Source organism: Nannospalax galili, unplaced genomic scaffold (genome assembly GCF_000622305.1).
Source record: "Nannospalax galili isolate Female #2095 unplaced genomic scaffold, S.galili_v1.0 scaffold886, whole genome shotgun sequence".
Taxonomy (NCBI): Eukaryota; Metazoa; Chordata; class Mammalia; order Rodentia; family Spalacidae; genus Nannospalax; species Nannospalax galili.
The window spans coordinates 2140026-2152295 of record NW_008355971.1 but is presented as its reverse complement, the minus strand read 5'-3'; the positions used below and the strand labels follow the sequence as shown (position 1 = coordinate 2152295).

At 51.3% G+C, this 12270-nt stretch overlaps 2 protein-coding genes across 2 annotated transcripts in view; one reads left to right on the top strand and one right to left on the bottom strand.

Moving 5' to 3' along the window:
* Positions 1-1998, bottom strand: part of LOC103750790 (interferon lambda-2-like) — a 9863-nt gene extending 7865 nt beyond the window's left edge. Inside the window, exon 1 of the mRNA XM_017803385.1 lies at positions 1938-1998. Within this exon, the coding sequence (XP_017658874.1) occupies positions 1938-1998 (61 nt within the window). The remainder of the gene's footprint in view (positions 1-1937) is intronic.
* On the top strand, positions 1997-11730 carry Ifnl3 (interferon lambda 3). Its single transcript, XM_017803384.1, has 7 exons — positions 1997-2063; positions 9397-9426; positions 10145-10296; positions 10603-10680; positions 11187-11330; positions 11436-11522; positions 11632-11730. Exons 1-7 carry the CDS (start codon positions 1997-1999, stop codon positions 11728-11730), a joined length of 657 nt encoding a protein of 218 aa, XP_017658873.1.
* Positions 11731-12270: the final 540 nt, after the last annotated feature.

Sequence of the window (12270 nt, the reverse complement as noted above, 5' to 3'; positions counted from 1 at the left end):
ATCTCAAAGAGATATACTCTATATTTTCTTTTAAGCTGAATGTTTATGAGTGGTTCATGGCTAGATCTTGTTTTTCCTCTTTATTAAAAAATATATTTATTTTTTATTGTATGTGTATGAGTGTATTGCCTACATGTATGTAAATGTACCCATGTCATGCAATGCCCACAAAGGTCAGAAGAGAGTGTTGGATCCTCTGGAACTGGAGTTATGGACGGTTATTAGCTGCCATGTGGGTGCTGGGAATTGAACCTGTGTCCTCTGCAAGACCAGCCAGTGCTCTTAACCGCTGAGCCATTTCTCCAGTCTGTTTTGCTTCTTTTTTAAGATGAGGTCTCATGTAACCCAAACTGGCATGGAATTCACAATGTAGCCCAGGCTGGCCTTAAACTTGCAGTGAGAATTCTAGGCCAGGCAGGGTTACACAGCGCCATTTGTATCTCAACAAACAAAAGCATTGTGGACAAAATAAACACTACAAAGTAAAAATAATTTAATACCTGCAATAAATTAACACCCAGAGACAGGACAGCACACACAGAAACTGCACAAATTTAAACAAAACCTATGTAAGTCACAGAATCAAACAGCATCAGTATTCTAAGGACGTTTATTCTTTCTATTCCAAGTCCCGCAGTGAGGCTCGGTGGGGATTCGAGAGTCTCAGATCCACAGAATGTCAGAGCAGGCATCAGGGTTCACCTCAGGGGATTTGGGGCTCAGGGAAGATTCCTGGTGATCTGAGAAGCCAGATGTGGTTCAGGTACCAGAGCCCATCTACCTGTTTGCAAGGCAGCCTGCAGCAGCTCTGCCCAGCATTCCAGGGAACACTGACAGCCCCTGGGAACTGGGTCTCTTCCTTGGGGAAAGCCTAGCACAGAGGAGCCTGGAGGGTCAGACCTAGGACTGCAAGTGAGGCTGGCCATCCTGAGGTCCTGGGTCAGCAGGCCCAAGAGGGTGAAGATGGCAGTGCCCTGGCAGGGAGGTGAGTCCAGCAACCTGGGATGTAAGTGGAGAGGACCAAATCAGGCTGGTTTACCCCCAGAAACTGCACAGGTGCCCAAGCAGCCTCCTTCCCTCTGTCCCACCATGCCAGGTCCGGACCCCCTGCTACCTCTGTCTGCTGAACTCACAGCTCTCTGATTTTTCTGTGCCCTCTTCAGGGGTATGGGACTTCCTTGAGTGTCCTGGCTCCATCAGCTGCACTCTATGTAAATATGGACACAGACACTAAGCTTCCCAGGCCAGTCCCAGGCCAGGATTTGGGAGGATGCCCAGAGGGCCGGAACTGAGTCCCCAGAGGTTTGTGCAGGAAGTGGGAAAGAGGTGCCACTCCAGGCAGGGTTCAAGACCTAGGGGATCCAGGTCTGTCACTCACACAGACAGAAATATAGCGTTCCCTGGCTGTCAGCAGTTCAGGGTATGGGATGGTAGGGACCCAGGCAAGTCAGAGAGCTGGGTACAGAGTGCTCCTGCCCTGCTGCCGGGGCCTCATTAACTGTCTGGACCATGGAGGGTTTCTGTGGGTGACCCACCAACAGTCACAGGGCCTGGGCAGGACCTGGGGACCAGAGCAGGGGTTGTCTCCTGCTTGGAGTTCTGGATTCGGAGATATGAAAAGTGCCTGCAGGACACCAGGACACCTGGCCCAGGGCAGGGATGGAGTGTCAGTTCTGGGATCCCAGCTGGGGATAGAAGGGTGACAGAGTCAGGGTGCCACTCAGATAGCTGTCTCTCAACACTCTGGGGTACAGTGAGCAGTAGCGGAAAAGGTCAAGGTGTCTGGGTGTCAGCCTAGTAGGATTAGCTGCCATGCTAGATGTCCTCAGGACCCATAGTCCTATGCCACTGGGCCACTCAACCCCACATCTGTTCCTGCAAGGGAACAGGACATCAGGGCCCCAGCAGAACAGCCATTAGCACTTGGGGACACTCACAGGGGGACTGGGGCTCAGGGTCTGCAATGATCCAGCAATGGATCATTGGGGCCGAGATCATGGGGCCGAGACTGTTTGGACCACAGCGGCCTCCATCTGCCCTGCATTATCCTCCTCATCTGCAATGTGCCCTCTGCAGCTGAAGTTGCTGTGGGTTCTGTTCTCCACTGTCCCCTGGGGGATGGGTAGAGTGCTGCCTACCCTGGACCATGGTCCCTGGACAGTCCATGGTGGCTTTTATGGACCTGAATAAGAAACAGTTTGCAATCTGGCTTCCCCAGACTATGCAGCTTTTTCCTAACGTCACTGCTGGCCTGAGGCCATGTGGAAAGCCAGCTATCTGTATGGCTGGACTTTGGTACCCAGTGGACCTGTGCCAGGAATGGCTGGGCCCCAGCTGTCTGTTCTGTGCAAAGTGTCTGGCTTGTCTTTGTGCATATCTGTCTTCTGACGTGGCTTTACTTCTGCACTCTAGGAATGGACTAGCCCCTACTTTCTCTTCTCTTTGATGATTCCAGGATAGCAGGGACCAGCCAACACAAAGCCTGTCTCAGACCCATCAACCTCATATTTCCCATTCTCTCTCAGCCTCCTTGGCCATTAAATTGTCTTTCTTTCCATCTCTGTCTGTGCTTGACTCTATTCTTTTTAGAAATATATATATATGTATATTTTATTATTTTTATTTTATGAGTATATTACCTGCAGGTATGTAAATGCACCAATTTTGTGTAATACCTGCAGAGGTCAGAAGAGGATGTTGGATCCTCTGGAACTGGACAGTGATTGGCTGCCATGTAGGTGCTGGGAATCAAAACCAGGTCCTCTGCAAGAGTAGCCAGTGTTCTTAACCACTGAGCCATCTCTCCAGCTCCTATGACAGTTTTTAAAGTGTAGTCTATGAAAGGAAAAAAAAAAAGAAAATTTAAAACCTTGAGAACAGGACTGGGAATGTGACAGTTGGTAGTCTCTGCCTCGTGTACAGGATGTCCTGGGTGCATCCCCAGGTATTCATAAACTAGAGTGCACACCTATCATTCTAGAATTGGGAAGGTAGAGGCAGGAAGATACAGTGTTCAAGGTTATCCTTACCTACATAGCAAATTTGGGACCAACCTGGGCTACCTGAGACCCTATCTCAAAATAGAAAGCCAGGTATGATAGGACACACCTTTAACCTCAGTACTTGTGAGGCAAAGGCAAGAGGATCTCTAAGAGATGGAGGTCAGTGTGATCTAAAGAGCAAGTTCCAGCCAGAGCTACACAGTGAGACCCTGCCTCGAAAAAACAAACAAAAACTTGACTCAGAAAGACACTGAAGAGAGTGGAAACCCCCACAACAAGTGAGGAGCTGTGGAAACCTCACCCTCACCCCCCACCCCCTCACCCCCCACTCACCATGAGGAGCTGACTTTCAGGAAAATACCATGGACATCATCGATGCAACAACGGTGGCACTAGTTACTAAATAAACCTGTTGGAGTGGAAGCTAGAAGAGCCAGATGTGTAGCTGTGTTCCCCTGCCTCTCTGCACTTCTCCACCGGCTCGGGGCCACCAGAGACTAGACTTCAGCTTCCACTGGGTACAGCTGAGAAGTAGGACCAGGGAGAAAGGGGGAAAGGCTCCCCACAGGGCCACCCAGACACAGGCCCATCCCTTCCTTCACCTCCCAACTCTTCTTACCCAACTTGGGCATTTGCACCCTCCTCATCCCCTTCTGGTAGACCCAGGACTGACCTCCCCTGTCCTGTGCTGGCCCCCAGGCTTCTATCTTGCCTCTAACACTTCCTTCCGCTAATCAACAATCCTTTGGGAAATGTTCTCATTATCAAACTCATCTTAAATTATCCTAAATTGATCAGGCCATCTGTTTCCTACTGGGCCCTAAATGATGCCCTATAATTAAAGATGTGGGAGAACGCAAATCAGAGGTAATGAGAAGACATAAAAGGCAGGCCAGAAAACTACAGCAGGGCTCTACTATGGAGGAGATTGCTCACAGAAAGAGAAAGAAGAAATAGTGACAAATTGTCAAGAGTAGATTTACCTGGGGTTACAGAGATGGCTCAGTGGTTAAAGAGCACTGGCTGCTCTTGCAGAGGACCTGGGTTTGGTTCCCAGCACCCACATGGCAGTGAACAACCATCTGTAACTCCAGTTTCAGGGGATCTGATGCCCTCTCCTGGCTTCCATGAGCATTGCCCAACATGGGTACACTTACATTACTTACATACATGGAAGCAAAGCACTCATATGTGTATGAGTTATCAAAATAAGTAAATAAATAAATAATTTAAAAAACTTTTTTTGGTCTTTTTGAAAAAGTCTCCCTGTAGCCCCAAATGGCCTGGAACTCACTATGCAGACCAGACTGGCCTTGAACTCACAGAGATCCACCCACCTCTGCCTCCTGAATGCTGGGATTAAAGGCCTGTGCCACCACGCCCAGCATTTAAAAAAATTTTTAATTGAATTTTTATGTATTTCATACAGAACATGTTAATCATTTTTATACCCCCTTCCCCATTGGCCCCCTCCCATAGCTCCCCTAAATAATTTTTTAAAAATAGGTTTACCTCCTAGAGGTGAGATCCAAGACTGATTTTAACTGTCCAGGTTGTACGCTTTTGTATGGATGAAATATTTACAAGCCAGTGTTGATTACCAGATAACACAATCCAGACTCCTGCATGCTGGGAAACCCCCACAGGTGAGATGACAGGCGAGAGGAAAGAGGGAATAGCCTAGGTCAGTTTCTTTTCCCATTCTTTAGACTTCTCTGTATTTATCAGGCTTTATCCAATGACCATGCATTATCAATTTTATGAAAGAGAAGTAAAAGATTTCATGTTTAAAGTAAAATGGAGAAATTAAAATAGATACAGAAATATCCATTTGGATGCTTGTAGGGAAAAAAAAAGAGGCAAAGCTGGATGCAGTGATAAACCAGTGTTAGACCAGGATAGACAAGGAGGCAAAAAGTGAGGTGGGAGGTATAGAGAGAAGAGACAGCAAAACAGAGACAGACTGAAATAAAAGTTTGGGGCTGTAGCAGCTTTACAAAAAGCTTTTTGTCTTTGTCTTTTTCTGTGCTACAGATGGAACTCAGGATTTGTACATGCCAGACAAGCCTTCCATCCCTAACCCACACCCCCAGCCCCTCACTGGTGGATTCTAGGCAGGTGCTCTACCACTGAGCCACACCCCAGCCCCTCACTGGGGGATTCTAGGCAGGTGCTCCCCCACTGAGCCACACCCCAGCCCCTCATTGGGGGATTCTAGGCAGGTGCTCCCCCACTGAGCCACACCCCTGGCACTCAGAAAAAGCTGAGGCGCTGGACTCTTTGTGGGTTCAAGTCTCACTTTTGCAGCTTCAGATCTGTGTGTTTTAGAAAAGTTCCTTTATGCTTTGGGGCCCTGGTTTTCTACCTGTAGGGTAGGCTAATGGTAGGACCTCACTGTGATAGGGTTGCAGATGACTAAAAATGATCCGTATGCATCAAGCACTTAGGGCCTGGTGGACACTGAATTCTCTAGAAGAGCTGATGATAATTATGGGAAAGGATAGGAAGGTCCAACATGACACAGAGACAGACATGTACAGAAGAGGAAAGATTTAGAATCTGAGGGCTGGGCACATGCCATCCCTGGCACAGGTTACTACTGAGTAAAGTTCTCACAAACTTGGCAAGGCTCCCATGGGCCTGGAGCCAATGATGACGATTACCCATTATTCCAGCTGGTGAAGCTTGGGTGTGAACCAATTCTCATTCAGACCCATAAAATCCACTATGGACTATCTGGAGACCATGGCCTAAAGTGTACAGCACCCAGGAGACAGTGGAGAACAGGCCCCACAGAAGCTCAGCTGCAGAAAGCACACTGCAGGTGAGAAGAGATATAAGACAGATGGAGGCTACTGGGATCCACAGTCTCTGCTCCATGTGTCTGACCATTGCTGGACCATCACTGGACCCTGAGCTTCAGTCCCCCTATGTATGGCTGGCCTGCTAGGGCCCTGACTTGGGCCTCCCTGATGTCCTGGTCCCTTGCAAGAGCAGAGATAGGCTGCTGTGGACATCTAGGCTGTGGGTCCTATGGACATCCATTCTGGCTGCTGACCCAGGATGTCACTGCGACCTCTCCCACTACCTCTTGCTGGACCCAGGGTTGCTGGTGGGCTTCAAGATGCTGAGAGCCAGCTCTGACCTCGCCACCATTCTGTCCCTAGCCCATATCTCAGCACTTCTGACACTCAGTCCCTGTCCTAGGACTGGTGTCCTGGCATCCCACATGTGCTTTTCATATCTTAGGGCCCAACTCCAAGCTGAAGACTCCCCTGCCCGGGTCCTCAGCTCCTGCCCAGGTCCTGTGACTGTTGGTGAATTACCATCAGGAACCCCCTACAGTCTAGGCAGTCAGTGAGGGCCTGGCACCAGGGCAGGGATGCTCTGTACCCAGAGCTCTGACTTGGGTGGATCCTCATAGTCCTGCACCCTGGAACTGTGGCCTTGACCTGCATGAGTGATGGACCAGGTCCCCTCAGTCTTGCAGCTCGGCCCACCTCACAGCTCTGTCCTGCTTCCAGAAGAAACCTCTGGGTCCTCTGGGCATTGTCCAAAATATTGGCCTGGGACTGGGCTGGGAGGCCAGGGTGGGTCAGGACCTGAGGTCCAGATTCTGTGTCCTCATTTACCTGGAGTCCCACCTGGGGCTAGAACTGATATAGCAGGACAAGAAGTCCCCATCACCCCCGAAGAGCCCACACAAAAATCAGAAAGCCACTAGTGCAACAGGCAGAGCATAGGTTAGATAGCTGGGGTGACAGGGCACGGTAGGGCAGAGGGGTGCCAAGGCTTCAGGCATCTGAGAGCCTGAGAAGTTTCTGGGGTAAACCAGCCTGACTTGGTCCCCTCCACTTACATCCAAGGTAGCTGGACTCGCCTCCCTGCCACCAAGACACTGCCATCTTCACCCTCCTGGGCCTGCTGACACAGAACCTCAGGCTGGCCAGCCTCACTTGCAGACCTGGGTCAGACCCTCCAGGCTCCTCTGTGCTAGACTTTCCCCAAGGAAGAGACCCAGTTCCCAGGGGCTGTCAGTGTTCCCGGAATGCTGGGCAGAGCTGCTCCAGGCTGCTCTGCAAACAGGGTGATAGGCTCTGGTACCTGGACCACATCTGGCTTCTCAGATCACCAGGAATCTTCCCTGAGGCCCAAATCCTCAGAGGTGAGCCCCAGTGCCTGCTCTGACATTCTGTGGATCTGAGACTCTCGAATCCGCACTGAGTCTCCCTGTTCCCTGAGGGACTTGGAATAGAAAGAATAAACGTCCTTAGAACACTGATGCTGTTTGGATTCTGTGACTTACATAGGTTTTGTTTAAATTTGTGCAGTTTCTGTATGTGTGCTGTCCTGTCTCTGGGTGTTAATTTATTGCAGGTATTAAATTATCTTTCCTTTGCAGTGTTTGTTTTGTCCATGATGCTTTTGTTTGTTTTTGTTTTTTTAAGACAGGGTTTTGCTGTGTAGCCACAGCTGGCCTAGAACTCACTATGTAGACCAGGCTGGTTTCCAAGTCAGAGATCTGCCTGCCTCTGCTTTCTGAGTGTCGGAGTCTAAGGTGTGTGTTAACATGCCCAGTGCTAGCTTTTCTCTCTCTCTCTCTCTCTCTCTCTCTCTCTCTCTCTCTCTCTCTCTCTCTCTCTCCCCCCCCAGCTCTAAGAGAAGGGGCATTGGGATGGGCTTAGACAGATGAGTGGGGGTCAAATAAACAGACACGGCCTGAGCTACAACTATGTGAGCAGAGCTAAGGCGCTAAGGAAGTATGAGATGGGTGTGGGGAAAGATGTGCTTCAGGTGGAGTCTCTAGGGTGCTGGGCCAGGTCCAGAGGGTCTGGAATTCTTGGTAAGGGATTGATGGAGAGGAGTCGTCCAGAGTTATGAGCAGGGAGGCTGCAAGGCAGCCTTTTGGGAAGATTGTCAGATGGAGGCATGGGGCATAAGCTGCAGGAGGGGCTTTAGTGTGTAGACCTGAGTCAGGCCTGGAATGGAAGCAGAAACCATGGCAACTGGAAGCAGAGTGGATTCCAGGCTGTTCTCATAGATGTCTGTCTGGGCTCAGTGGTCAATTAGGTGGCAGCAGAGTGTAAGAAGAGAAAGGCCCCATGTTCTCAAGCTGTCACCTGCCAAGGTGTCTTCCTTCACCAAGGGGGAGCTGCTCAGCACCTGAGAAGCAGCCAGGCAGAGAGCAGAGTGGTTGGGCAGCAGATAGATCCGGAAGCCACCAGCAGATAAGAGCCTAGAGGCCATCAACTAAAAGCTGATGACTCATCAAAACCCCAAAGAGGTGGCCTGGAGAGATGGCTTAGTGGTTAAGAACACTGGATGTTCTTGCAGAAGACCCAGGTTCGAATCCCAGTACCCACATGGCAGATAACAACTGTCCATAACTCCAGTCCCAGGGGATCCAACAGTCGCTTCTGTCCTCCACGGGCATTGCACAACACAGGTGCACTTACCTACACGCAGGCAATACACGTATACACATAAAATAAAAATAATAAATAAAATATTTTTAAAATAAAAAAAATAATAACTGAGCCAGGTGTGGTGGAGCACCCTTTAATCCTGGCAATCAGGAGGCAGAGGCAGGTGGATCTCCATGAGTTTGAGGCAGGTCTGGTCTATGTAGTGAGTTCTAGGTCAACCAGTGATACATAGGGAGACCCTATCTCAAAAATAAAATAAAATAAGCCGGGCGTGGTGGTGCACGCCTGTAGTCCCAGCACTTGGGAGGCAGAGGCAGGCGGATCTCTGTGAGTTCAAGGCCAGCCTGGTCTACATAGTGAGTTCCAGGACAGCTGAGGCTACAGGGAGACCCTGCTTCAAAAAGACAAAAAATAAAATAAAATAAAATAATAAAATAAAATAGGGGCTGGAGGGATGACTCTGTGGTTAAGAACATTGGTAGCTATTGAATCTCTCTCTCTCTCTCTCTCTCTCTCTCTCTCTCTCTCTCTCTCTTCCCAGAGCCCTAGCTGGCTTTATTATTTTTATCTTTTTATATGTGTAAGTGTGTATTGCCTGCATGTAAGTGCACCCATGTCAGGCAATGCCCGCAGAGGTCAGAAGAGAGTGTTGAATCCCCTTGAACTGGAGTTCATTGCTGCTCTAGTCACAGTAGCCAGGAAATGGAAGCAGCCCAGGTCTCCATCCACAGACAAACAGAAAATGAAAACATGGCAGACACAGGATGGAATTTTATGCAGCCACAAAGAAAAATGAAACTATTCTGACTTCCTTGGGCATTGCACAGCATGGGTGCACTTCAAACATGCAGGCAATATACTGATGCCCATAAAATAAGAATAATAAACAAAATATTAAAAATAAAATGAAATAAAATAGTTCTTTGGGGTGAGCTCTGTGGCCTACCCTCCTCTCCACAGGGAGTGAGCCCTTGGGCTTCTCCTCTTGACCCTCCCCTGCTTGTAGACAACACCCTGCCACCTCCCACTGGGCAGCTCCAGGTTCCCAGGGTGGCACCTCCTCTTGGAGGACTGCCCACTCCCTTCCTGGGGCATCATGCAGGTCCCTGTGTTTTGCACACCACAGGAAGGGATCTCATCCAATACACACCAATCCCTCACACACACACACACACACCCCTGCCCTGCCACTGCCCTGCTCTGGGCTTCCTGTGGGAACTCTCCTGACTCACCTGGCCCAGGTGACCCAAGTCCCCGTCACTTTCTCTTTCAGTTCAGAGCCTCACCTGCTGTCAGCCCCGCCCTGCACTGGGCTTCCCCAGCCTGGGCTCCCCTGGTGGCTGGTGTCAAGCTCCAGACTGTTTTCACTTTTCCTACATCAGCTGGGGCTGCCCATCAGTCCAGGTTAAAAGCAGCCATGGATGGAGCTGGGCTTCCATTCACAGCCTCAGCTGACTACCCAGAGACAGTCTCTACACAGCACCAGCCCAGACCAGAGGAAGGCCCACGCCAGAGACCCCAAGCAGGACAGATCCCTGGGGACAGCCTCCAGCCCACACCTGAGTCTCCATCTCCTCACAGAAGCCAGAGACCAACATGAAGCTAGGTGAGTGCCCAGCATGGCTCATGGCAGGCTGGTCCCCACAGCCCCCAGCTCCAGTTCTTACTCTCTGTCCCTCTGTGACACAGACATGGCTGGGGTCTGCGGATTCCTGATGCTGCTGGCTGCGGTGCTGACCAGGACCTGGGCAGTTCCTGTCCCCATGACTACCGGTGTCCCACCAGATGCAAAGGACTGCCACATGGCTCAGTTCAAGTCTCTGTCCCCACAAGAGCTGCAGGCCTTCAAGACGGCCAAAGATGCCATTGTGAGTCCTCCTCAGTCCTCCTTGTGTGGACTAGCCTCCACCCCTCACTCTATGGGTTACCATGCCACCTGGGGTGAAAGCAGACTCCACCTTTGCTGCAGTTGGCTAACCTCAGCACTTCCTGCAGTGGTCTAACCTCAACCCTTCCTGTGATGGGCTATCTCCTGCTCTTACTGCAGTGGAGCAGCCTCTGTCCTCCTAGGAGTGCCCTCCCCTTTTCCTGTTGTGACCCCTCACTCCAACTGCCCTGCAGTGCTCTAACCTTCACCTGTTCTCTGTGGATTAACCTGTTCCCTTGCTCTCCAGGAAGACTGGCTGGTGGAGAAGGATGTCAGGTGTGGTTCCCGCCTCTTCCCCAGGGCCTGGGACCTGGGGCAGCTGCAGGTGAGTGGGGACCTGGGCACAGCTGCTCTCAGCTGTTTGCTCCTGTGTTCTATGTGGATCTGCTCATCCTCTTGTCCTGGGTTTCTCACCAGCCAATCCACAGCCTGCCCACCGCTGAGCACCTGGGCTGTGTCCCCCACCTGTCTCCTGCCCTGTCCCCTCACCTGTCTCCTGCCCTTTCCCCTGCTTGTCCCTGCCTGTCCCCTGCCTGTCTTCTGCCTGTCCCTTGCCTGTCCCCTCACCTATCCCCTGCCCTGTCCCTTGCCTGTCCCCTCACCTATTCCCTGCCCTGTCACCTGCCTGTCCCCTCACCTATCTCCTTCCCTATCCCCTGTGTGCTACCTCACCTGTCCTCTGCTCTGTCCCCTGCCTACCTTCTGCCTGTTCCCTGCTGTCCTCACCTATCCCCTGCCCTATGCCCTCACCTGTTTCCTCTCCTGTCCCACCCTGTCCCCTCTGACCTCTCCATCTCTCCCTCTCACATGTTTTCCCATCTCCTGGCTCAGGTGCAGGAGCGCCTGGAGGCCTTGCAGGCTGAGCTGGCTCTGACTCTGAAGGTTCTGGAGAGCGTGGCAGAACCAGCCCTGAAGACCCTCCTGGACCAGCCCCTTCACACACTGCGCCACATCCTCTCCCAGCTGCGGGCCTGCGTGAGTCCTGGGTCCCCTGCTCATCCATGGTGGTGGTGGCTCCCCTCCCCTGGGCTTCCCTTGTAGCCCAGCCCATCCTCACAGCCCCTCATCCTCTGCCCACAGACCCAGGCTCCACCCACTGCAGACCCCAGGCCACAGAGCCGCCGCCTCTCCCGCTGGCTGCACCGGCTCCAGGAGGCCCAGAAGAAGGTGAGTCTGGGGAGGGGACCGAGGTAGATGAGTCTGGGGAGGGGACCGAGGTGGGCAGCGCCTAGGAACCCGACCCCGGGCAGCCCCTGAGCCAGTGCTGTCCCCACAGGAGACCCCCGGCTGCCTGCAGGCCTCTGTCACTTTCAACCTCTACCGCCTGCTCACCCGGGACCTGAAATGTGTGGCCAGCGGTGCCCAGTGTGTCTGATCTCTGTCCCTCCTGCCAACTCCTGAAGTCCTCCACTGGGGATGCACCAAGCCCTTAACTTATTACCACCCATCGATATTTATGCATTTATTTATGTGTATGGATTCTCAAACTCAGATCCAAAAAATGTCTATTTTTCTACTTTTTGTAAACATTATGCAAATAAATAATGAAGAAAAGACCCTCGTGATGTGGACCATGTGTGTATTGATGTGGACTTGTTTTCTTTTGCTGTCATGTCCTGGAGAGCAAGGGAACACAACTGCACCTCTCTAAAGTCAGCCCTGCTCACCTTGAGCTCTGTGGTCTAGCCTGGGTTGCTGCTGTCTGCTTATTGGATTTCTCAGGATGATATCTACTTAGTGGTTTCCTGCATTGACAGCACTCTGCTGTTGTCATTTGTTTCTGGTTTTGAGACACGGTCTCTTGTAGCCTGGGATGACCTCTAATTTGCTATGCAGCCTGATGACCTTAAACTCCTGATCCTCTTGTTCCCACCCCATAGTCCTGGGAGTACAAGCCATGCACCAGCACTATGGG